General features: G+C 46.2%; 1 protein-coding gene across 10 annotated transcripts in view; it reads right to left on the reverse strand.

Annotated features, from left to right (window-relative positions):
* Positions 1 to 200: 200 nt before the first annotated feature.
* Positions 201 to 27,375, reverse strand: part of LOC116840793 (tyrosine-protein phosphatase 99A) — a 432,380-nt gene continuing 405,205 nt past the window's right edge. For 7 of the 10 annotated variants that reach the window (XR_004377413.1, XR_004377414.1, XR_004377416.1 and 4 more), the window contains 14 exons: positions 18,013 to 18,222; positions 17,022 to 17,302; positions 16,562 to 16,818; positions 13,156 to 13,439; positions 11,765 to 11,985; positions 11,465 to 11,590; positions 11,145 to 11,320; positions 10,635 to 10,926; positions 10,388 to 10,559; positions 9,712 to 9,836; positions 9,351 to 9,628; positions 9,136 to 9,271; positions 8,438 to 9,014; positions 201 to 8,306 (listed from right to left, as the gene is read on the reverse strand). Coding sequence is in view for 2 of the 10 variants with exons in the window: in XM_032807990.1 (XP_032663881.1) it covers positions 8,529 to 9,014; positions 9,136 to 9,271; positions 9,351 to 9,628; positions 9,712 to 9,836; positions 10,388 to 10,559; positions 10,635 to 10,926; positions 11,145 to 11,320; positions 11,465 to 11,590; positions 11,765 to 11,985; positions 13,156 to 13,439; positions 16,562 to 16,818; positions 17,022 to 17,302; positions 18,013 to 18,222 (3,044 nt within the window). In the remaining 8 variants the exon portion in view is untranslated. Of the gene's footprint in view, positions 9,015 to 9,135; positions 9,272 to 9,350; positions 9,629 to 9,711; positions 9,837 to 10,387; positions 10,560 to 10,634; positions 10,927 to 11,144; positions 11,321 to 11,464; positions 11,591 to 11,764; positions 11,986 to 13,155; positions 13,440 to 16,561; positions 16,819 to 17,021; positions 17,303 to 18,012; positions 18,223 to 27,375 lie in introns of all 10 variants that reach the window. The other 3 variants (XR_004377417.1, XM_032807990.1, XM_032807991.1) reach the window with 3 other exon arrangements.

Raw genomic sequence — 27,375 nt, forward strand, 5'->3', positions numbered from 1 at the left:
ACCTACCTTCAAATCTTGCATCGACGAGCACAGTTAGACTGTTGGCTTCAGTTTCGTTAAATAATGACGAGCGGTGACGATTGGACTCGCCATCGACCCGCCAATGCTTCGTCTTCAGCTCGCGCAGTCCGCGTGGTCTTAAAGTTGAGAGATTGAGAGTCGATAACGACAAACAAACGCAAAAGAGAACCGCACACAGCTTCAAGTAAGAAGTGTATTGCTACATATAGTCATGGCCATCGATCGCAACAATCATTATTTTGGGAGAGCGATACTAGCTACTCCCAGCTATGTGAGACGACTACGTTGACAATAAAAAAGACGCATTCTCGTCGTGACAATAGTCTTCGCGCGTTTCGTACTATCGTACGTGTACGTAGAAAAGAACTCACGATTGCTTTGTGGTAGTACAAGTGGATCATCAATTATTATTGCGGGCAGGAGAATCCTTGTTTTAAAATTATTACATTTCCTTGTGCAAGACGCGAAAATATCCACTTCGAACGACGATACTTCGATGTATCGTGCGCGATGTATCACCGTGCACCATGTAGCAGCGTGTAACGCGGCTCTCGCGTAGAAAGACACATCAATTCCCGTTGATGCCGTGGCCATCTTGACTAACAACGTCAGAAGCGAAAAAAATACAAAAATTCTCGCAAAATACGTTGAAATAAAAGATGTATCCATAAAATGACACATTGCAATAGATCAAACAAACTTCTGAAATAATCCAGATACTTTCGATCAAACGACTAATAAATAACTAAAATTAACGTGACATGCAACTTTCCTCTTTAACCTAACATTTTCTATGATTCTGTCACGTTAATTTTACAGCTATTTATCGATCGTCAGAGTAAAGGGGAAGTGCTCGGACTATTTTACGAATCTGCTCGATCGATGGCGAATATTATGTTATAAACATATCATTTTATCTCAAGAGAAATAATTTTGAGCGCGCGTTTTCTCGCTTCTGACGTCAATCAGAGTTTGGCGGCGAGGAAATGGGAGTCTTAAGGGGAAAGATGCGACGACCACGAAATCGGATGATTGTCGAGAGGCTCTTGGCGACGACGGTGACGCTTAACAGTGTGTACGGCGCAGCAGAGATCGAGACGCTTGGTTATCGGGTCGTCGTTGCGCGCCGTCTCTCTTTCTCTTTCTACCTCTTTGGGAAAGCGGCGATCGACTGTACAACAACAGGATGGTAGACGTGAAAGCCTCGATTGGTGGCTCGCTGGTGAGTAAAACTCGACTGATTTCGACCAGTTGCAAATTTCTCGCAAACTATTTATTAGACGTATATGTTCTTAAGCACGGACAGAGTTTCTCGAATAAAGCGTACAGTTAAAAAAACGAGTGTAATACTATCGCACATAATGACTGATACCGCAATCATTATATTATCTGCTCTTTAAATCTCTCTAAAATCTCTCTGTGCTTTCGTTGAGACGCGTACTGTAGTTCGAGTAGTGGAAATCGACGAGAACCGCATTTTAGACCGACGCGCCGCGAGTCCACGACTCGTCGACGCGCGTGTCGTTAGCCGCTTAATGATTTATTATAATAATTAATTAACGAGTCGCGCCGACCGGGAGGACGACTCGCGTGACGCGATAGGAACAGAGAAACAACGGAGTTCTTTTTTTTTGATTTGCTTTCCTTTCCTTATTCTCCCTCTTTGTCATTGTTAAGCGCTTTGCTTCGGTGCGTCACGCGGCTCGTCCTTGCGACGCGTGTCGAACTCTTCTCTCTTTTTTTTTTGTTCTTCTCATCCTCGCGATCGATGGTTAGAATTGATCTGTTAAAAACTCTATCGAAGGCAGTGCGGTCGCTATACGCTCGAAGATTAACTCTTTCGCTACTAAATGTGATCTCGCCGGGCTCTTATCGAGATAACGTTCGGCCGGCCGCCCGATATATATCCGTGTGTTATCTTCATATATCTGCGTGGCTCGCGCGCAGATAACGATATGCCTATACAGTTTCCTTCTCGCTCTCGTGCAAAACGACGCGTACGTGGCGAAGACTAATCATTTCGAGGACGCGAACAGCCCGTCGTAATGTCCCAGATAGCGCAGAATTATTCTACGAATGTTCCGCGAATATTCCTTTACGAATACATTCTCTGAACGTACTAAAAATATGTTCACAGTACGTCCATAGCACACTCGAACAACACGACTACAAATGTTCCGTGAATGTGCGTGAAATATTTACAAAACGCAGGTTAATCATTGGCTTTGCTCATAAAGGAATAATTTGGGCGTTTCATTGGGTAGATATGTGTTTCACATCGCTAAGCTATAATAAATGCATACTACTACCTGGAACATTTGGAAAACTCCAGTTACGCGAATGTACACTGCACACATGCGTGGTAAACAAACTCTACGAGTGCTCTGAGAATAACTCGTTTCTACTGTAAATGTACGAGCCTCCGTCAGAATATTGTTCACGTATATTCGTAGAATATCCTGGACTCGAATATTCTGGAATCAGAAAATTCGCATATCATGAGAATATTGCTGGAATATTTCGTGCTGTCTGGGATCTTTGTTTGATCATTACCTTCGTCCTCGAACGCATCGCCACGTATACAGAGAGAACTCGAATGTCCAAATTCGCCTTTGAGCTCTAAGAACTTTGAAATCTGTTCGGATTCGCCGAGACGTGTTCGGAAACAGCGCGCGCGTAGAGATGAGAGAAAAGAAAGGAAGGAAGGAAGGAAGGAAAGAGGAAAGGAACGCATCACCCCGAGGTTGCTTCTCGCTCGCGCGCAGTCGTAGCGAAAGAGTTAACGAGGAAAATGATAAGAGAAAGGAAGGAATGTTCGTAGGTACTTGTCTGGCAGTCTCGACTGTTTTACGTATGTAATTGCGCATTCCTCTCACCGTGTTCGTCGATTAATAAAGGGTGTGGCGCGGATTCGTGTGATACCCGTTGCGTCTCGTAGGACTCCCCCTGAATCCTTCTACTACCCTCCCCGCCCTACCCCCTCTTCTTCTTCGAATCGCTACAAATCGCACTCTCGTTTCGCCGGTTGATCTTTGATCTCTGATGGCTTGACATATGTGTGCGTGCGTGTGTATGTGTGTGTGTGTGTGTAATCTGTGTGTGTCGATCGTGGAGCGTTAGTTACGCGAAACATCGTGTGAACATACATGTGTGTTTCTTCTTCGTTTTCATATTTCTTTCTTTTCTTTTTCTTACAGTCAACCGTAGGCCGTATAAGCGCGTACGCACGAATGAAAGTAAGTCGCCCTTATACTCGTGCTCTGTGACCAAGTCGTGTAGTGAATCCGCGGCGTCGTACGTGTGTAAAATACGAGACAATCGAACGTGCTTGAGTACAATTCTCTGCTTCCTTTCTTCTTTTTCTTTCTTTTTACAGGGCTATTTTGAAGTCTACTGAGAGGTTGCGACTCGACGTATCTCGACGTGCACAACTTCCGCTTTCTTTTTGCATTTGTTTCTTTCTTACAACACATCCACTTATTAATCGCCGGATCCTCTTATTCGTAAGTAACAAACTTCGATCGGCGGCGTTGCGCCGACGATCGGCGTTCATCGCGCGATTCGTGCTCGCGATTACGTTCGCTTAATAAAATACACATATGCACATACGTACGTATATATTATCACATAAAAAACCAACTCGGAACGGCCGTTCGCTTTTCCCCGTGTGGTCCACGCGAATGCGCCGGTTACAATCGCAATCTTCGTTATACCGAGAGCGAAGAAGAAAGATGAAAAAAAAGGGAGAAGTAAGAACGGAAAAGGGAAAAGGGGAGGAAAGAAAAGAAAAGCAGAAAATCCGACGAACGTGTCGGGGGCCCGATTAATCCACGCTTCTTATCGAGCGACGCTTCGGCATTATTCGCGATTTAATATCGGCGAGCCGTTTGTCTCCCTCCCCCCACCCCCACCCCGCGTGGCTCGCCTCGAAATATGATTAACAAAAAGTGAGAAAAGAGGAAAGAAAAATTATGCCCTCCCCTGCAGCAACAGCTGTTTATACAGCCATTCGGTGTGGACGAACGACGGAAAATGCAATCACGCGTCAACACATCTTTCTTTTTCATTCTTTTTCCATCAATCGCGCTCGCGCTTGCGCGCGCTGTGGACGACGAGAGAAAAATAGAAGAAGGTAAAAATGAAACGAGAATCGGGAGAATGCTAGAGATGCGAACTAACGCGATGTGTACGTGTATTTGTGTGCAGGAGTGTATGTGTATGTGTGTGAAACGAATGAAACGAGTATGCATGTGTGTATGTGTGTGTGTGCGTGTGGTAATATCCCGTGTGCCTGCACGTGTGTGTGTACGGGGCTGTGTGAGTGTGCGCGTCATCTTACAAATATTATGTTGACTAGAGTTCTACGTTATCTATACACACCACCTATTTTATCATCGAATTATATGCGGGCGGTCGCGTCGCCGATGACCCTTAATCGCGGTCACTCATACCTCATTAGACGTCTATTTTTTCTGGCATTTTTTTTTGCTTGTTATCCACGTAGGTACATACATATAGTCGTGTAATATCGTAAAATACAGTACAGATCCGCGTGACGCGACGAGGTATCGCTGGCCGCTCTGTACAGATCCCTTGGGCATCTTTCGTCTCTTTGCTTATTTTTCTTTTTAATTCTTTTAGTCTTCGGCAGAATTAGAGCATCGGTCGCCGTCGATGATAGCCGTCGTCGTCCCTGTCCGGTGGCCTCGTTGAATTCGATCGCGAGGCGGGACGCGATTCCTCGTCCGCCGCGCATTCACAGTTTATCTTACTCCCCTCCGATCTCTCGTCACTCATATATCATAAATATTTATATATAATATATATATATTTTTTTTTGTTTTCTTCTCTCCTCTCTCTCTTCATATCGGTCTATTAGCGCGACGAGTTTCTGTGTGTTAACGTGTGTTAAACGGCGTCGTGTCGTCTTCTCGCTCGGACGTGCACGCATGTACACCCCCTCATGGCCGGTGTAACCCTCCTCTGGCGCGTATGTGTATATGTGTGTGTGTGTGTGTGTGTGTATGTGTGTGCAAGTATTTTGCCGCTTCCTTTTGCCCGTGTTCTTTTCGCTTAGATACGGCGCAATTAAGACACGTTCTTTTCTTTACATGTAATTCCTAAGCTGAGCGACGGTAGTTCGATAGGTGTTCATGTCTCGGTTGTCGTGCGCGATTCGGTGATCGATCGAGGCTCGATCGCGGCTTAATCGAATGTGCATAGATCGATGCGGGTTATAGGGTGAATTCCCGGCTCAGAGGCCGGTTCATCCGGTCTCCGTTTCGTCCGGTCTACTTCAGGGCGTTCTTCGGCGCGCTCCACTTCGAGTCTCTCGATCATACCGGTAGCAACGGAGCGATATATATATATATATATATATATTGATTGTTCCTTTTGTTAATAAAATCTTCCATTTCACTCATGATCGCGATACCACACAATTGCTATGATTCGACGCAAACGGACGTAGCTTGGGATTTGATTCTCGTTCCGATCAGTCTCGTGGTCTCCCTTCCTCTCCCTCCTCCCCTCCCATGACGCGTCTCGTCAGTTATCGCGACGTATTCGTAATTCCACGTATTGACGTTGACGCAATTCTCCTCTAACGAGCGCGTGTGCAACCCTTTCGCGTGGCTGATCACAGCGAGCGCCGACGGAGTCGCTTCAATTTTCCTTGTCCTTCTTCCCATTTCTTCTCTTTTCCTGTGCATTCCCGTTGTTTCTGCTCTCTCCCTTTCGTCAGGCGGTTCTCGTTCTCTCTCTCTCTCTCTCTCTCTCTCTCTCTCTCTCTCTCTCTCTCTCTTTCAGCAGCTTGTCTAAGGGTTCGCGATTGACAGGGACGCGTTTTTTTCTCTCAATCTATACGCGTACGCGCGCGACGAAAGAAAAATGCTGAATGTACGCGAACGCGATTCGCGAGGAAACGCGCGAGGTACAATTTTTCCTCTTACTTTATTTTCTTCCCCCTATTTCGTCTTAAAATGCGACGCGCGCGTCTGCGCGACTCATGCTAAAAAGTTCGCTTGGCTGAGTCTGAGTACAATGACAACGTTGCGGAATCCAACGTAAAAGGACGTTGCTCGATAATGTCGTCTAATATTCGTCGTGAATATCGCGAATGATGACGTCACTCAATCACAACGGAGTTTCGGCAAGTTGGAACGAACCGGTCTCTCCTGACTTCTTGCGCGCTTAATTCGTCGATCATAGCCGAACGAGTATTCAAAGTAGCGTCCGATTTGTACTATTATTATTGAGTTAGACCAAACGACAAAATGTACATCTTTTCTTACAAGGTGTCGCGGTCTTTTCGCTTCTTGTTTTGTTTTTATTTCTTTTTAGGATACACTTGCGAATCGGGTACGCGGTCGTAGCGTGCGCGGCAAAATCGATTTCTGGACATTCCCGGATCCAACTCGACCGGCTCTTCGATATCTCCTCTCGTCATGCCTTCCGTTTGGTCGTAAAACAACTGACAATTAACGAGACAAACTGAACCACTTTGAATATTTCGTCCGCTTTCACATGTGTGTATATGTGTGTGTAAGTGTATATATATAATTTATAATACAGATGAAAAATTACGATGCATGGAGTGCGCGAATGTAGACGTTATTGACTTCGTGGGGACGTTAATTGTACACGCAAATGTCAATGAGATTGTGGCGCGAGCGAGCTGTTCGAGTTCTGCGATGGGCAGTTGGAGGTTTCTGTACACACCGTTGAGAATGAAAGGGGATGATTGATGCTTTTAGTGTTGGCGTGCATCATCGTCTGAGTAGTGCAAAAAGTACAGAAGTCGATCGACGTGAATCCGAAGAGAGCGCGCCGCTTTACTTTGGTATGCTTCAGAGTGCTTCTCGAACAATACGCGTATTAATTTAACGGCAAATTATCATTATTAGAGTTATCGCGATTGTCATCGCCGCGGAGTTGTTCCTTTGTTGCTTTGCGTGCGTTCAGACACGCGTCCTTCGTCTCGACGAAAGAAGGAATGAATACGGGAGAGAAAAGTATAAGCTTCGTCCTTCGTTCCGCGTTCTAGTTACACGCCAGAGACACGCGCGGCTTTTGTCTTCGTGGAACGCGTCTCTCATGCGGTAAAGTCCTCGCTCACCTTCCTCTCAAGAGATCGCACCTTATCGTGTAGTGTTGCGCGTTAGATGTTATCAAAAGCCATGTAAGTCTTTCTACGAAGTTGTGCGTTCGATTCGCTCACGGGTGTCGCTCGTGAAACGAATTTAAAAGCGGTACGATATCGTTTATCGATAGTTTACACGTCCTTTTAATTTGATTTGTTCGAAGGCGCGCGCGCGCGCGTTCATTGTCGCGGAGCGATCTACGCGCTCGTGAGATCGCTCGTCCGGAGCCGAACGCAATCCGAACGTTCGAGGATCAACGATCAAGGATCCGCTCGCCAAGTTGCTGATATTTATCTTCGCTATTAATGGCAGTAAAACGGAGCACGATAAGCTGTGGCGTCGGGGTAATGAGAAACGAGAGAGAGGGCAGACGCTAAAATTAGTCTCGTGATGCGCGCGACACAGTCGTGATTCGTATGCGAAGAACTTCGCCCCGACGGTGCATCCTCGCGTTTCAACTAACACGAATAGAATAATGGATACACGTGTATACGTATGTGAAATATGTACACACCCATCCATCCACGGTATATCGTCCTAAGAATTAGGCTAATCGCAATGATTCTTTGGCAACTCGGAGCTGTCGGATGTTCGACGTACACACACGGATACGCATACACACGCACGTTGTACATACGCATGATATATATATATATATATATATATATATATATATATATACACATATATTTTACGTACTCTTGTGCACGCAACTTATACTGTACACACACTCATATATATGCATATGTGCCTACGCGAGCGCGTATGTGTCGTATGTGTGTGAGAGTATATATATGTATCTGTATATATGTATGTATATATGTATGTATAGTTATATGTACGTATGTATGTGTGTGCGCGTGTGGAAATGTATAATATTTATATATATACAATGCACATGAACAACATAAACTTACGCGATGGATAAAGATAAACATCACCCACCCAGCGTGCATCAGCAATTCTGTCTCTTTTTGTTTGGCACTGTCCGCTAGCCGGGATTGGGGTTCCCTTATCGATATCAAAACTCTTTCGCCCGGTTTAACGTTCACGTAGCCCTATGTACACTAAAATCCGCTCGAAGATCCTTCAGCTCATCCTGGATACGAATTATCACCTCCTGCGCGACGTGCGAGGATCAGTCTGCACGGAGAACAGACATATATGGTTTCTTTTTCGTTCCATCCGTTTCTTAGTCAACTAACTTGCGTCATTACTTTCAGGAGCGGATCTCCGGGGATGAGGCGGGCGTTCGAGCGGGAGTGACAACTTACCAGGTCGAGATTAAACTTCCAGCGACCGGAAGCTCGATTACAGCGGGTCCGACCTTCGAGTGGGTGCGCTGCAACCGAAGATAGGCCGGCATCATTGCGGCATCATCTTGCAGCTGGGCTCCATATTGTCGGTAGGTACGCGCATGCTGCCATTTGTGATATAACCGTTAGCATCGACCATTACAGACACCCCGGGTGGATGATTATGATAGCTAATGTTTCTCTGTGACACCACCATGCTTTTCTCCGGCACTACATGATCATTGCTGCCGTGGGAGGAGAGGCAAGTTTCGCTCCCACGGCTGCTGGATGATTCGATCGGGTGATCCACGCGTATGGAAATGGTGTAGTCGGGCAGGTATTCGGAACTGACTTCTACCGTGGCGTACTCGCAAATGACGGATGACTTGGATGGATAATCTATCGGCATATGTTGGATCGATGAAGCCGACCTGATCTCATTCGGGTCGTTCAGCGTAGCGACGTGTCCATTCGCCATGGCGTATAGGTCGGGCTCCGCGCGGCCTTTCGTCGACAGCATGGACTCCAGACACTGGTACAGCAGTATGTAGTCTTCCTGCCGAGCAACAAACGATAGAGGATAAGAACGAAGCTTTCTTTTCCAAAATTGTCTGTCTAACGTGTCTAAAATTGCGCGAAGAAATTCGGTACTAATAATTTTGTGCTTAGTAGTTTACCTTCGAGCGGAAAACGCCAGGTCTCTTCATGTAGAGTAGCTTCGCAAACATGTAAATGTCGGCACTTTGCTCGAATTCCAGTTGCTTGTTCAAGGTGGTCAATAGAACGAAGAGCGCCGCCTCGACTCCGCCGTACCTAATAGCAATGAGAAATATATTTATTCCGATACAAATGATCACGTAGCGTCGCGCTTTAACGAGAGCGGGATTCTAACCTGTCCATCACGACGATAGGACCGTTTTGATAATCTCGATGAAAGTCCTGGATAATGTTGACGAAGGTTTTCGGATTGTTGTTATGCGGCCACAGACCGCTTTGATTCGACGGCGCTTGAACGATCCTTGCGCTCAGCTCGTAGTCGTCCTGCAACGATCGCACCGCGACTTCCAGCAGGATAGTCCCGTTCACGGTCTCCTTTGTTCCGCAGAGTCGCACACGGAACGTCTCTGACTCGAGATCCTTCCCTTCGATGGGCCAAAACTCCGGGTACTCCTGTCGGATAAGATTTTTCGTCGCGTTAGGGTCTCGTTTACTAGCCGCCCAATTGATCATTCGCGACCCTATTCGAAGCATACCTCATCACATTGAGTCAGCATGACGATGGTCTGTGCATTATGGTCCCACATCATCTGCCAGAACTCCATTATGGTATTCTCCATCGGGTGTTGCGTTATGATGAATTCGCGATTACGTTGGAAACCTGCAAAAGACGCCAATGTTGCTATTGTTGTTGGTCGAGATATAATCGAGATTAGATTATATCCTAATCGAAAAATTATACATATTCATTCATTCATTTGCTTTCTCTCTCTTTCTTTCTGTCTCTCTCCCTCTCTCTCTCTCTTTCTCTCTCTCTGCCTCCTTCTCTCTCTTCCCCTCTCTCTGTCTCTTTCCCTCATTGTCATGTACACTCACGCAATCTCTTCGTTCACACGTCGATTCAACGGTACAAATCACTAACCGGTGTCACGACTCGAAAAACAGCATAGATTATTATCCGTTCAAACGACGGCAGACAGGAGTCTGTCAATTCTGTCAAAACATTATTCAGTGTTTTTCAATTGGAATGATTGAGATATGACGACGACCGATACTGTGAATATTTCAACGCAACAATATTTGACGAAACGTCAAACATTGAAGAATGTTTTGTCGGAAGACTCCTGTCTCTATCGCCGTTTACACGAATAACGTGTATGTGTGTGTATACATGTGTGCGAGAAACAATCTTCTTCCAAGACTATGAATTACCTGAAACCCAAGTCGCGTTTATGTAGTCGCTGCCGTCGATGCCAGGCTTCGGTGTTAGGTGAACGCGTGCGTTCTCGATGGGGATGATGTCCATGTTGCGGTTCTTGTGAACGTTGCATGCTTTGGTGGCGGATACGAGATTGAAGTCCTTGGGCTTCCACGACGTCACCAGCTAACAGGGATAAACAATTGATGATGGGATCGAATCTTTACGCTCGATGCTAATAGTGGACAATTAAATAATTACCTTGTATTGAGCTTCGATGTTGTTCCATGCGTCAGTCTTGTTATTCGAGGGGCACAGCATGTCTTGGACGTGCTGCATTAAATTATTAGCATCGATATTGGTCTCGCCGCTCTCTATCGCCTCCTGCAACGCATCGTGGATAAAAATGTACTGCTCCTCCGTCTGAACTAGGAAATTCCTCTGGGTGCGGATGTGCTTGAGGAAACCGAATACGTTGATTTCGTTCTTGCTTTTGGCTTGCTTCAGCATCGCGTCGATCACGATGTACGTGCCGGTTCGCCCGACGCCGGCGCTGTAACGAGGAGATACAAATTTGCTCCGGTGAGATAGAAGATGAGAAATCGCACATGCAGCGTACTCATATCTTATCTAAAGCAAACTGATCAAATGAAGTATCTTTACAAACGAGCGAAGTGCAGGCATCAGATTGAAAGTACTTGTCGATCGAAATCGCTCCTTAAAAAAGGTCATTGAATAAGATTGTTCGTCATTATAGAAGGACTGTGTCACCTGCAGTGGACTACGATGGGTCCAGCATCGGGCGGATTGGCGTTGGACGATTTTCGGATGAAGCTGAGTACGGGTAACGGATGATCGGGCACGCCGTGATCGGGCCAGCCGGTATAGTGATACTGCCATATAGTACGCTCGCCTACATTGGTCCCGTTTTTCTTCTTCTTGATCTGCTTAAAGGTTTCAAACAAAGATTTCTCGTTGGGAAAGTTGCTCACTCGTTTATCAGCTCCCGCTCAACCGATGTATCTTCAAGTCGGTTAGATACGAAGGGAAAATCCCAACGTTGTGTGTCTACTTTGCTTCTAGATATATACCTTTAAGTGTCGGATTTGGAGGGTCCGGATGGTGTAAGTAGCCATGATGTCCTCCCTCACTAAAGTTACTTGAATGTAACCGTAAGTTTCGCTTCCCTCCTTGGGCCAATACATATCACATTTTCTCTGCAGGAATATCGATATTTGTATGTTAGCACAATATTGATATATATTGATATTAGTATGTTTAGCAATATCACTGTCGTCGAGTCCAAGTTTTGAATAATTAAGATATGTATTTTTTTTTTTTATAAAACTGGTAGGTCTTCGCGGAAAATACGCGACATTAAATGTACTTACACGACCACGTTCGACCAGATTGGTAATCATGACGACTATCGACACGCGCTGCTCCCAGACCATTCGCCAGAAACCGTCGAATGTCGGAGGGAGTGGGCCTTGGGTACCGATGTAAGCTCGCGCCCTTTGCCACCCGTCGATGTAATTCGCATTGACGTAATCCTGACCTTTTTTGGGAGGCCCGCCGCCGCAGGACAACAATTGCACTCGGGTATGGTCGTCTGCGCAAAAACGGAATCATATGAAGGGTAAAGAAGCTCGCTTCTGCTTTTCAGCAAGTATCTATTTTCGTCATTGCATTTTATCGTCGATTTTTCCAAAAGTACGAGGCCTAATTGCGCCGCGCAATTTATCTGTAGTTCAGCCTGTAGATATAGATAGGTATCAGCTTAGAGTAAAAATAGCCGTATGATTCGATCAGAGATATCTCTTGCATCGGGATATTGCTTGGTTCGGACGGAAGATCACGCCGCATTGATTATTTCCTTCTCGCCCGTGACAAGTTCAGGCTTTTGCTGTCGATTTTACTGCTGCGAGATACTTTCAAATCCTGCGAGATACTTTCAAATCCAAATATAATTTTACTACGATTACTGCACCGTCGAATCACGATTGTTATTATTTCCTCTGTTACCGGGTTTACCAACTAATCAGAGATATCTCTTGGGTCAAGATATCGTTTGGTTTTGACGGGAAATCATGCCGCATCGATTATTTCCTTCGCGCTCGCGACAAATAAAGCTCCGGCTTCTGCTGTCGATTTTACCACTGCGAAATGCTTTCGAATTCTCCATATAATCTTACTCCGATCACTACAAGAAAAGAAAAATTCAGTTCGTGTAACTGATTGGAGACCAGACGAAACAAATCCATTGACGAGAAATAATATCTCCGTTACTGCGCGACCGAGAACACTCGTCTGAACATTCAGTTGCCTTAAAACTCGGTCGAGATAGCTGAGAGTGATTGACTAAGCAAAAATTTCCTATGGGAATCTTTCTATTCCCACATCCGAGCTTCTCGTCTGGTCCTTATATTAACGGAAAATTACATTGACGAAATCGTTTTTTTCCGTGTATCTTGTTGAATCATGATTGTTATCATTTCTTTTATCATTGTAAGTTTACCGTGGCGATGTGCCACGGTTAGATCAAAGCAATCGATCAAAGCGATTGGAAGTCCGCGTCGGCGGACATGTCAGTGTGCTGAGAAATTAAACAGAGCGAATGCAGGTCGGTGACAGTAAATGGCAGTGTCCGTCCAGAAATAGACCCGTTCTTGCAGAAACAGAGAACGTCATTGCGCTATATTAAGATGTTTGCTTTCATCCTGTAAATGTTATTGCGACAGTATATGATGCGCCGGGCAGCATATACGTCAATGGCACTTACATGCGAGTATGTTCAGGTATCTGTTCTTGGCCTTATTCTCAGCGAACTGGGAATTCTCCACCGTGTAATCACCGGTCTCGGACTGTATCAGCTCGTACTCCTTACTGAAGCCGATGTCCCCGTCGGCATGGAGGCTCGCGACATGCTGAACGAACTGCTGAACGGCCACGGCGGTCCTCTCGCCGTCTTGCTCGCTGTTTTCCCATTCTTGAAGAGTGGGAACGTTTCGCGGTGGGTAATCCAGGTAGTAGTAAGCGGTGTGGAAGCATTTCCTGAAAATTGGCCTGAAACCGAGAAGAGAGAAGTTCTAGAAATTCGTTTTCCACAGGCGCACGCTTGAAATCGATTTAGTACATATCCGATATGATTTTTGTCGAAATATGTGATAAATATTTCATTTTAAACGGAGCAACGAAACCGACTCGGCAATGATACATGTTGACCTCGAATAAACCCTTTCCAAAGATTTTAATCGTTGCTCGCTTAAAAAGTGATCAACAGAAAGAAAATAAGAAATGTAATTATAAACATCATGACTTGACCCAGATTGTGTGATGAGGGTGCTGAGTGTCGTTTGCTTTATTTTAGCCGGCGATCTCGTACGGTTCATGAGATAAAATTGCATTAATATAAGACGGGTCACTAGAGTCTCTCCTCCCTCCCGCGAAACGGGTTCGCTGCACATCGCACAACGCTTTGGACGGGAAACCAGGTCTATAATCGCGCGATATCACACGATGTGTGCAACCTTACATCCATAGCAAGACCCACCCCACATCGCTCTGTGCTTTCGATACAAAACGAAGGCTATAATCGTACGGTCACGTGGGTTTGCCACTTTCTACGTGAAGCGAGCTCTAAAAATGATATACTTCGTTTCGCACAGAAGGCACGGGATAATAGGGATGGACCTCGCTTCGCATGGATAGTTTTAAACCCACGTAGAACCGCACAATTGTGCAGACCTCGCTTTGCACAGTAAAAACCGGGTTCAAAAGATGGGTTCTGCTCTCCACGAGCGACGCATGAAACTGCTTGCATATTATTCAGGGTCATGACCTCGGTGGGCACACGGGTGGCGGGCGCAACACCCTTTTACGAGGCAACCCTTTTTGTTAATAAATGTTTTATGACTAAGAAGCGACGACTAAGGCCTTTGAAAGGTTACTCGGGAGTCCACGATGTACGTCATTGTGAAATTCTGATCCTATTGCCTCGTCCATCGTACGATATTTATCGTCTTTTTTCACTTCTAATATATATATATATATATATATATATATATATATATATATATATATATATAAAATGTGTGTGTGTGTGTGTGTGTGTGTTTGTTTGTTTTTTATGGAAAATGTGATTTAGATATGGTCATAAATCATGAGTAATCAACGCGGTATCGAATAGCTGAAATATTTGAGAGCTGTAAGTTTCGTAATACCAATGAATCACGCGCGCGCACGCTCGCGTTAATGGGATAGAAATGAAATATCGATACACCGAAAATCGATATGCGTCGACATCGTAATAATTTCCACCGCGGGCGAAATATAAAGCGCACTCCGTCCTCCGTACCGCGCGCGTCCCTCCACGTACCGAAGCGGCGTTCTCCGCGGCGTATCCGCGCCTTATCCGAGGACTTACAGATGAAGAAACTTCTTCATTTCGACGGTCTAATCTCGACGACAGCATCCATCATTGGCAAGGTCCCCGAGCAGCGGAACAACGAATCGACGCGCCTGTGGAATAAGTAACGACCGGGTCGGGGCTCCGTCCGTGACCCAGAAAACGAGCCCGCCAGCTTCGAGCCCGAACCTTCGCGCTCTTGAAACGTCACTCGAGCAACGACAACGACGACGACGGCGACGACGACGACACTGTCGCAGAGGAAGAACGAAACTCGCGAGTTCACGGCACGGCACACGCGTTCCCGCTCGCGGCACAAGCGGCACAGGAGTCTCGGTCCGAGGCGTGCCGCGTCGCGGTTGCTCCACACCGCTCCGCACCGCGCTGCGCGACGAGTTCCTCCGGTGACTGTAAGACCATACTTAGCCCTTGTCACCGCTCGTTATCTGCCGTGATAACGAGACACGAGAGTGAGCGCGTCGGTGAGAGGTGGGACATATTAAAGTACGCGTATCTTCGCGGCCGCATACACGGTGTCTCGTAAGTCGGGACCAATAAATATGATGTATTGGTCGGGCGATAGTATTAGCCTGTAGTTCGCTCTGCGCGCGGCGTGCTCCACGTGACACGAAGGTCGACGGTCCAGAAATAATCTGGAACTACTTCTCGAGTGGTACAATCTGGCTCAATATATTGCGCATTCGGATTTAGCGCTGAGCGTTGCACTTCGATGCAAAATTCTCGGAAGACTTCGCGAAATTATCAACAGCTCGCGGCGTGTGTAAACTCTATTTGAGTTCTGGATCACTTTTTCTTTCATAATTGAACTGACGTAGGAATTTAGTATCGCGGCGCCAGGCTTGAGGAAGAGATACGTGGACCAAAGAACGCAAATCGAGAGAAGGTTATCGGGACGTTAGCAGGCTGCAGCGGCGGAGAACGAGTGGGAGAAGCTTGAATGGGAAAAACAGGTATGCGTGCGTGCGAAGGTGCACGTGATTGCACCGTCGGGAACTTTCTAATTGCTCGCGCCGTGTGCCCCTCCCTCCCCCCAATGCGACTCGCGATCGAAGTAACGCGTAACTGCTCGAGCATACCGATTGTTCGGCTTGTAATTTCCAAGTAACAAAAATAATAGATCTCTTAGCGTTGGATCGCGCGGGGCGGAAGTGAAACGCCGCCGATGCGAAATAGTACTTCGCAAGATCGGCCATGAAGCACAGTTGTTACGCGGGAGAAAGTAGATCTCTTGTCATTTTTCCGTTTCAAAATCTTCGGCGTGATTTCCTAAACGCTTCAAGAGTAATGCGTAGACAATTAAAGGAAAAGAGAAAGAGAGAGAGATCTCTCATAACGCATTCTTCTTTCAGTTACATCGCTTTTCATCTTTCACATCTTTTTTCATAATTATATATTCTCTTTCTATTATATCTTCATGAGATCTCCGTTTAGTTGTATTTTCTCGGCGACGAAATTATTCACGAGATTATTGAAATTTCACAGGATCATGATTTAATCTCGAATAGCGTAGATAAAAAAGAATAGAGGTTAGAAGAAATACAAAGCAGCCGAGACTTAACCGACGCGTGAGAAAATAATTAATGTACAGATAATACACTCGAGAGAAATCTGGGGTTGAATGCTCTACACGTTGGGCTGCGCGCATTGCAGATTAGATCTGCGTTTGCAGTTGCGCAGGAAAATCGCGCGATAATCGAGTCGGATGCACTAGAGTTTCCTCTGTGCGCGATAAGCTTACGCGTATCAAAGCGAGACTCACTTCCACAACACGAAGGACGTAATCGCCAGCATCACGGCGATACAGGCGCAGACCATTCCGGCGATCACTCCAGCGCTGAGATCTTTACTGCTGCGACGCATCAAAGGGGGTATCTTGTCGCAATCACGGGTGACCAACACCTTCGCGGGTATAGAGCTCTCGCCCTGAATGATCAGATGACTGTTTATTGTGCTCTTGGTAGCCCCTCGTACCACAACCTCGTACACGGTGTTCATCGTCAGGTTGGGAATGATCGTCTGCAAACACGAATTCCAAAAGAACCGATTAATTGCAAATTCACGTAAAGCACGATAGAGGCGGAGGTAAGAGAGGAATAAAAATGTCTCTCTTTTTAACTGATAAATACTTGATTACCGGTGATGAATTATCACGCTGTGATAATTCGTCACTGAAGTCAATTAGACCATTATATCGATGAAAGCGATCAAAGGAGACGTACCCCGCTCTCAAGGTGATTTTTCTCGGCTGATAACTCGATCTCTTCGTAATATCGCCCATTTATCCGCCGGTAATTGATGTAGTAGTAGTCGATCGAGCCCCAAAAGAGGGCCGGCCTGGCCCAGTGGACGTAGATGGACTCGTGGGATTGGCAAGTTAAATTTAGGATCAAAGGAGCGCTTGGTCCTGTTATGTCGGTCTTGCGGATAATCTGGTCCGAAGGCTCGCCCTCGTTTTTCCGTGTGTAAGCTTTCACCCAGATCTTGTATTCGGTATTCGGTTCTGCGGCATAACAACGAGAGTAGTGGTTAAGTGTGATAATCGCGCGAGTTAAAAGTTCGAACTATTCTTCACTGTTCCTATCTCTTCCACTCTTTTACGGCGCGACATGAACCCTATCTGTTTGACAATCTTATCGAGATCTTCTCACGACTGCGATAAACCAAGCGTATATTCATCCGAAATATAACACGTCGGGGTTATCTAACGATGCGTTCGCCTGCATCGTCTTGATACGAGAGAAAACGCGTGCGCTGATAAGAACTGTTTGAGCTTCCCCTTATCGATGCGCTAAACATACCGACCGACCTAAGTCGACTACCGTTGACAATTCGTCAACTGGAAATTACATGTTTCATTACATATTTCATTATATGTTACCAAGCGTTAAAAGACTGTCACACGAAGCCGCCGGGATTTCAAGTGTCGCAAGAGGTTCAAGTGTCAAAGAATTTCCGTGCACTTACGAGTCTCGAAACGAGGTGATGAATGCTTGATCGACTCGTACACGAGTATCTGACAACTGCTTTTTTACAACACAATTTGAAAATGAATGATTTTAATTGATTGCCTTTAGCAGTAAATAAGTCAGTAAATAATTAATTCGCACGCAACGTGTACTCGCTCCTGATGATTTGTGATGAAAGAAACGCTTCTTCCTCGCAAGAGCATCGTGCATGCGGCTATACTCACTCTACCGTGTGTATACTCACTCAGTTCCTTCAAGACGAATTCGATGCTCGTGTCGTCGGAATCTGTAGATTTATCGGGTATGTGCATTTTAACGTCCGTATAGTTGGAATGCATGTAGTAAACACGATAACCAGCGATGACACCATTGGCACTCTCGGGTTCCGACCACGAGAGCTCGATGGTTGTTCCCGTGATACCACGAGAGGTGAGATTCTCCGGCTTTGTTGGCGCTGTAAAAATAAAACGCGAGTCTCTCTTTACAACAAGTCGTCGATAACTTTTCCATTTCGTCATCAGTTTACAATGTCGCGCCGAGACAAAGAGTAAAACTGCGCGGGCTCGCGCGGTTTGAGAAGCGCGATGAAGAGTTTCTGCCTCTCCTAACGGCCGAGTTTTTGTTTCCCCCGGCCCCGATTGTCGGGATGGAATACTTAATTATTGTTTCGAATAGCGCGGAGGTATCGATACCCGAAGTCCGCTACATTTCCATTTTCTAAAGCGAATAGATAGCGCGGATGGATAAATGGCCGTCGAGGCGTTCATAAGAGAGATAAAATTTATTGAATATTCATACATCTGTGCGCGCTGCGCCGGTATTACCATACGACGCGCGGTGTGCGCAGTATAAAGCATGAAAATTGATTTGCATTCTAACCTCAGCTACGTAAAATCATTGACACTAAACTTGCTTGGACAGCCTCTAACGCGCTCTAAATGAAACCTAAGTGACGCGCAATATGAGAGCTGACAGATGTGACGGGCAAAATAGAAACGGGGAATTTCCAGTTGAAACTGGAAAAAATCCACGTTTTCTCTTCTCAATACAATGAAAACAATAGAAATATAAATAGAGAAACTTTTTGATCATTAATTATAACATTTATTGCGTCACACACTTTATCTAAGAGACAATTTCTAAAAATACCACACCCTTCCCAGATATTAATTTGCAGCATTCATAAGCAATGTATATATTTAAATAATTTTGTCATTACGCTAGTCTGGCAATTTTTCACGCGCCAACAGGTGTCAAAGATCAAATATTACGTGTACCTGCCCGACTCATTTTAAATTGATTTCTACAAGAGACACCTTGTCAGTATAATAAAGCGTGATCTTTAAAATCTTCAATCATCTTCAGGAAGAACTTCTTCCAACATTTAATCGTTGCGTTATTATTTATCTAAGATACAATTTCCAAAAACCGCATTCTCCAGATATTAACTTGCAACATTTATAGGCAATATATATATATATATATATATATATATATATATATATATATATATTTATAGGCAATATATATAAAAGTAATTATGTCATTACACTTTAGTCTGGCAAAACAATTTTTTATGCACCACAACAGGTGTTAAAGATCAAATATTACATGTACCCAGGCCGACTCTTTTTCAATTAATTTCCAAAGGGGACACCTGTCAGTGCAGTAAAGTAGACTATGTGAGAAAGTGATCAGCCGATCATGTAATCAGGAATCAGATATGATTAAACGCGAGTATTTAATCAGTGTGACGCAATGCCTCCCGCCAGAGTCGCCGGCTGCAGACGCGAGTTTCAGCGCGAGAAACACGCGGTCGTCGTCGGCTAACTGGCGAGCGGTCGCGCGATTGTTAAAGGCTATTTTCGATGTGGTTTATCAACAACGTGGCGGGTAGAGCTCGCCTCTCCCTCTCTCTCTCGTTGACGCCGATTGACTATCTGCACAGCCTGCGTCTGGTGACCTTTCTTTCTCGTTGGCGTTATCGCACGCGCGTGTCTCTCTCTTTCTCTCTCGGCATGCGGAGCGCGTTTTTGCGTTCGAAACGCCGCGCGCGCTTATCGAATTCACGTCGGGCCGAGACGACGCGCGTCAATAAAACGCGCGAGGCTGCGGGCCTCCGTCGAGGTTTACCTTCGCGAGCTCTTCACAAGCTACGACCCACGTACACGTGATGTCACGTCGAGTCTGTGCACGCGCAATGCATCGCGCACGCATTACTATCGGCCTGAAAAACGATTATGGGGACCGCGTGCGTGTATGGCGGCAAGGTCGCGATCCCGCAATCCACCGATACGTAGTATGAAAAGCGAAACACGCCGTAACATACTCGGAATGCGCTCGTGGCTTTAATCGCGATACGTTCGTCGTACCCCGTGACGAATGGCCAAGGAACGACCTGTTCCGCGCGGACGAACGGGGCGCGCGCACGAAAGAGAGAAAGAGAGAGAAAGAGAGAGGCCGTTCCCGTCGCGATGGGGCGACGAGAGTAGCGAGATTTAAACGACGCGCCTCATTTACGACCTCGGAAGACCGGAGGTGGAGGAGAGACGGGTCCATCTCGGATGGCCAACATCCGGGCGGATTATCGTTTTCCACGGAGCCGGGGAGAGTTAAGTAGGCGAAAGTGCCTTTATTAGGATAGGTTCGCAATGAGTAACGGTTCACGAGTGAAAGGAACAGCCGATAAGAAACCACTCCGAGCTACCTGCTCTGAGCCGGAGGCGCAGACCTGCACAGCGATTTGCGCCGCACCGGGTTGTTGCATCTCGCAGGCCCGTTACGCGATTCGCGTTACGTCGAGATCGTTGCGAGTGTCTCCCGTGGTACTCGTTCGAGTAGAAATCTCTGACTGATCGTCTGTTATGCGTCGCTTGCCAGAAGACTCTCCTGAATGGAAGCCTCGTGAAATGAAAAAAGAGATATTCTCGGGGACACTAAAAAAAAATAATCTTATCTTCAGCAAAATCCTCTTATACGTAATTTTGGAAGGATTTTTCTGAAGCCAGAGAAAATATTCTAAGCACAGTATTCCCAGAGTCAGAGCATTTGCGTCTTTTATTTACAGCACAAGCCTTGTTCTTAATTAGATTTTTTTTTTAGTAAAAGGGTATTCTGTTTTAATATATTCCTCTTAATCGCAAAAATGAAAAAAGTTGAAATAATATCTAGTAGATTTCAGATTAATAGTACATTTTACTAGAAGAGGAATACTTTGTCTAAGAGTTTTGCTTATAATATGGAACCCATACAACAAAAACGTCCAAAAGACATCCTAGAGAGTCTGAAAAATATTCTATTTGTCTTCTGACGTCTCTAGAATGTTTCCAAGATGCGTCTTTATATTTGTGTTGTATGAGGGTTATATGAAATAGAATCTTGCAATTGTTTTTCTTTTGTAGCGTTAGTATTTCTCTTTTGATTTTAAAAGAACCTTACCATGTATAACAGATTCCACTAAAAATAATATTATATTTTTTTAAGTAAACTTGTCGCAGATGAAAATGCTAGATTTCGCGTGCGAGATTGGACTAGTATGGTAATTGGAATAACAGAATTTTTGGCAATTCTTAAATTGTGTGTGTGTATGTGAATCAACTGAAGCATAATTTATTAATTGGAAAGGGGAATAATAAATTTTATTAATATTAATAAAATGCGCTTCAAACTAAAGAGAGAATTTGAAGTGGAAAGTGACACACACTGTGTACGTTGCAGAATCGAAAAATATTCATCGCATGCGTTATTATACATTCAAATTTTGATTTTGAATTTTGAACTTCACTTTTAAACTTCATTATTATTCTCCCGTATTTTAAATTATTCGTGTCATACTGGATTCTTACAGGCCATCTTTCTGTCACTTTGTTGTTATACCTCAAAAAATACTGTTCGTATACAGTCAGAATAACGTGTCTGCTGTCAGCTTTGTCTGTCAGAATTGTCGTATTTCTTATTTCTGACTCTTCAGGAGGGTTCCTCGGCGAATCCACGTGCGATGGCGCGGCTACCTACGACTTCCTCTCGTTTGTCCGGATTAGACTGCCGACCTTGATCCTGACGCGAAAATAGAGTGGCTTCCGCGCGAATGATAATGCCGTTTTACGCTCGCGAGCGGTTTTCAGGCAGGATGAGCGTATTTTCATAACTTCATAGCCCGATGACACTTAAGGTCAGTAGATAATCGTTGCTATGACGATACGTGGCGCGCAGTGTCTAGTATAGTATGCCACGCGTGCGAAAAAAAAGAGACGAATGACGCGCGTCCTACTGCATAGGGCGCAGGAGCGCGAGGCACACGTGCCGATCTCGTCGATGATATTGTGGCGCGTTTTTATCATGCTATTACGAAAGGAGGATGATCGCGGCTCATCCGCGGTTGCGAGCCGTTCCCGCGCGAGCGCAATAAAAACGTTGCAAAATATCGTTTTCCAGCCGGCCGGCCTCGTCGGCAATTACAACGGATTACCGCAACTCTGTTCGCGCCTCTGTCCTAACGCACGTGCGTGCGCGCCTGCGTGCGTACGTATGTACATACGTACGCGTTAGTGCGCACTTGAAGCGTTTACGCAACCGTGGGTGTGCGCGATACAAAGGGAAGGTGAGAGACGCGCATCCTTAAACGCGCGTCTTTCGCGCGAGCGAGAAACCGGCACGTACGTTGCACCTCGTTCCGCGAAATCGAGACGGAACGGGAAATGAGTTAAGCGCGTCGATTACACGAATGGACAATCTCGCTCGCAAGGTGATTACGAAGCAACCGCGTGCTGAGTAACGCAATACGCGACGACAACGAGGACGACGAGGACGACGACGAAGGAATTTCCTAGTGAAACTCGCGCGAGCGCGTGGCGGTGCGATTAATCGCACGAACGACAGCCGAGTGGGAACATTTTCACCGCGACCTGTCTAACTCGTTCGCGCGCATTTCGCAGACACGGCGTCCCGCTTTCTTTAATTGGATGCGAGACGCCGATCCGCCTTATTAGCTCCGCAATTGCTCGCTTATTGAGTCGAGCTCGGGAGAGACTCCACAGCACCGGATGGTACCTCGGATTTTCCGATTAAGTGCAAATCAGAATCGCGCTGTTTCATTTCGAGTGGTGTAGATATAGAAAGAGCGCATCCGATCGTCACGACTGAAAGTCATTACTGACACATTGGCGTAGTAATCAGTTATAACAGGAGCCGAAGTGACAGATGTAAATATTGGTTCTTTATTATACACTTCATCACAGATGAGGGTATAATAAAAATACTTTCATATCGGGATAACTAATTTTAATAAATTTCGACATTCCAATCAGAATTTGCGCTTTGTATCTGGAAAAATCTTGGGAAATTTCTACGAGAATTCTCTTGAAGCTATGTATAAGAATAAAATCCTTTAGAATTCAGAGGATTCTGCTCTAAATATATTAGTTTAATTTATATGTGCATCCTCAGGATGCCTCCTGAATGCACCTTAACGTACGATAACGAAAATCTGTCTGCGAGACGCTGAACAGAAATCGTCGAAGGACCGCCAAAGCGATCACAACGATGCCTCTCGCGCGCTACTACTTTATACCAAAATGCACCTTCCCCCCTTCATTCTGTCCCTCTTGATCGTTCGCTTCATTGCTACCATTACCGAGACATCGCGTACATGCGCGTGTGTATTTCCTCGTTACATTTGCCCCCTTTGCTGTGTCTCTCGCTATGATAAACGTCTCGCGCATCTTCCGTGCAGGAAACGCAGCGCCGCGTCATCCGGTCTGTCGCAAGGTGCCTCTCCCTGCGAGAGGGAGAAAGAGAGAGGGAGGGAGAGGGAGAGAACGAGACACGGCGCGTGTCTCCCGCGAATTACCTCGATAAATCTCGCTGTCATTCTCCGTGGAAGACGCCGGCACGATGTAGGTCGTCCGCTCGAAGGTCTGCTCGTAGGCTTGCGTGATCGGGTCCGCGGTCGCGACGAGAAACCGCAGGATCAGGGCTAGCGAGACCGCCAGTTGAGCGGCACTGGCCACGTTGGCCCACGACATTTTTCCCTTTGCACTGCAGCTGCAGCTGCAAAACGCCGCGTTCTCGCGTGCGTGTATGCCCGCCTGCCTGTGTGCGCGCGCGCGCGCGCGCGCGTGCGTGCGTGCGTGCGTGCGTGCGTGCGTGCGGACGGACGCTTACCTCCGGCTCCGCTCGCTATTTCACAAATTCGCCCATCCTCGCCGGAGAACGGCGCGCTCCTACGCGCGTATGATTAGCTCAATTATTATTATCCACGGTGTCCAAGTGGAGCGCATAATGACGCATTGTTCGCCAGTCGTCGTGCCATTGTCACTGTCACAACGTGCGCAGCGCGCGAGCGTCTGTCAAATCGCCCGCGCTCTTATCGTCGAGTCAACTTTTCGGCGAGGTCCCTGTTCCGGGCGCGTCGTCGACGTTCCCCGCAACGTGAAGCTACACGCCGTCGTGTGTGCGAATTGCTGTCGCCTGTCCTGTTGAGCAAGCGATGCCTTATTTCGTGAGACGGCCCCGAGCATGAGCTCCTCGCGAGTCGGTCTGTATCCGTATTCACGAGAGACTCGTCGGCCGGGCGTCTCCGGCAGCACTCCCGCCCTGTCGCCTTTTTGACGGAAAGGTGCGGAGCGTGCGCGGAATTGCGGACGCGGAAATTGCGGCGCGGGGATCCCGCCGGATCGGATTCAGCCGTGCGGCCTCGGTGGAGATTAAGTCGCAAGTCGACACCGAGCTGAGGGCAGAAGCGTCCCGATAAGACGCGCGACACTGATATAAGCGGGCGCGCGGGCGCGCGATCTTGCCGTTAATTAATTTATCCCAATCACCGGCGCGATAACGCTCTCGCTCTGTGGGATTGCTTCTGCGTGGAGATTAGAGACACGTGGGACGGCGGATCGTACAGCGTGAGCGAAATATTATCGTCGCCGTTATCGCGAGAGTCCTCGCGATCGCAACCCCAAACATCGATCGTACGATCGCGTTGCACCGCGACGGAAGGAGAGAGAACACACACATACAGACGCACATACACACATATTAGCACACAACGACAGATTATTCGGACCCCTTGGAATGTTGCGGAGCGACTTCCCCCTGTATTTTCAGTGGATAGAAACTAGGGGAACACTCAATACGCGCACGTTGAGAGCTGCGTCGTAAACAACGCTGGCTGGGGTACGGCGACGCGTCGCGTCGATATTACTGCCGCCGGGCGATGTGCGAGTCGAATCTCGTTATTCGTCGGCCTATCGGCTGGAACATTAACGCAAATAAAAGTGGAAAGTTAGCGGAAACGCATCCACCGATCCGTCAGTTTCAGGTCGAGCGAGAGAAATCATCGGCTGAGAGCCGAAGAGTACGGTTCTTTGACCAACTTCGAAGTCGATTTTGCCGCTCGCCGCAACAGATTGGGCATTTCTCTTGATTGTAACGTCTCGATTCGCGTGTGCGGCCTTGAATGTCTCGCTAATGAAGCGCTAACACGCGGGTCTTTTGCCCGAGGCGAGAAAGAGAGAGCCTCGTCAGACTCATGTTCACGCGAAATCGCTCTTTCCCGAAATAAATTACATCAATATATGCAGCTGAGTATAAATAAATTCTCTCAAAGTCTCGAGGCGGGAGGATACGCGAGAATTCGTAGGGTTTCCGCGCGCACACTGAGCAAAAATGCTTGGTATTTGTATGTGTGTGTACTCGGACAGACAGGTATAAATTTGACAGTAACTCTACCGGTAACTTCACTAGTCCGGACTTGTAAAGGTTACGTCCCTTACGAGTGGCTCGTATGACACTCGTATTTGTCACACAGAATGGCGAAATACAAAAGGGATTCGGAAAGAATGCTTGACGAAAATTTGCTCAACACGTCACGCATAATGCAATATGAAAATCTCAGCGTAACTCTCAGTAAATTTGTTGTTGCGTCGTGTAACGAAAAATTCACATCACTGTACGCGACGTAAATTTAATAGTCAATTCAATTCACAACACCCAAATAGACCTTCATGATTATATCGCGACGTGAGTCAATCGGTGATCGAAACTCCATGACTGTTTTAATTACATTTATGAAGCAAATATATTGCGTTGAGCTGATCATTAAATTTACAATAACACATACAATAATGTATAATTTTTGGTTATATTGACGCAGCAACAAATTTATTGAAAATTATAACACTCAAATTTTATATTTTACATGACGTACCATTTAGAGGAAATTTTGATAATTCCCTTCGTATTTCTATTTCGTTAGTCCATATATTATAAATATATGAGCCGCTCATAAAAAAATGCAACCTTTATAAATCGAGTAAAGTTGTCGCGCCAAATTTACATATATCTGTCTATCTAGGTACAATTATCATACATACAAAATAATTAAAAAAAAATGATTTCACATCGTGATAATCGTGAAAGTTTATTTGATCAACTATTGCATAGCGATAAAATTCTTGCCGGGAGAATCCTTTTTGTAGTAAATATTATAGTGTTTCTAATAATAATATTATATACATGCTGCTGCAATTACTTTTTCGTAGGGACAACAACTCACGGCGCCAAGGATGTCTGTAATTTCAAGGAGATTAACCACTTCTTTGCCTCAATACGCTTCCTCAGCATCCTACGCGTATCTCTTCGGTTCGGCGCGAGGAACAGGAAAAATCAAATCCTCGAGGCGAGTGAGAGTGAATTTTCGCAGCGCGAATAATTAAACGTCAGTCGCAGGTGAGAGAACGAGTTAGCCCGCGCGCCGGGTTTAAACGGATAAAGAAGCAAATTATAGAACGGCCGACAACAATGGCGCTTCCTCGACAATGGCGAGAGATGCACCGCGTACAAAGGAGAACGCCGTGCCATATTCAATCCATTTAACATCTAATTGGCGCCACGGGATGGATAAATAATTGCCGGAGTCGCGCGTAATAATGCCAGGAGACGCGCGAATATCGACACGCACGCGTTATTTCGCGCGGCGATGCGAACCTCGGCCCGAATGAAGAGGGAAGAAACGCACTGCACGTCCGAGTGCACGTGCGAGGGCATTTAACCGCGATCTGCAATTGATTCATAAAGGCGAATAATGACGTTTCGTTTGAAAACCCTTTCGAGAGCCTCGACAGCCACGACAGAAACTACACACCGCGCCCGACTGCGGATAATTCAGACATTTTTAATAATAACAATAAGAAGAAAGAAAACGGGCGCGGAAGACAGTCCACCCTGCAGAAGGTCCGTCAATGGCGGAGCTTTTTAGGATTTTAGTTCATTGCGCCTCAGTGCGTCAATCGAGGGAGATTCACAGTATCCATTGCCGCGCAACGACGCTAATGCTCGGAACTGCAGCTGGACATATTCGCGCGTGGAACGAGGTCAGAGGTCGGCCGCGCGAAATATCCGCGAATTTCGGCTTGACGATGAGAGACAGGAAGGAGCGAAATGGTACGAGGCCGGCGCGCACGGTTCCCACGTCAATCTCGCGGTGTTTTCATTTCACAATGAGACGGAACCCCGAGCATAATCATCCGAGAGAGAGAGAGAGAGAGAGAGAGAGAGAGAGAGAGAGAGAGAGAGAGAGAGAGAGAGAGAGAGAGAGAGAGAGAGAGAGAGA

This window comes from Odontomachus brunneus, unplaced genomic scaffold, assembly GCF_010583005.1.
Source record: "Odontomachus brunneus isolate Ranch 3 - 2012 unplaced genomic scaffold, Obru_v1 Obru_scaffold_011, whole genome shotgun sequence".
In the NCBI taxonomy this organism is placed as follows: domain Eukaryota; kingdom Metazoa; phylum Arthropoda; class Insecta; order Hymenoptera; family Formicidae; genus Odontomachus; species Odontomachus brunneus.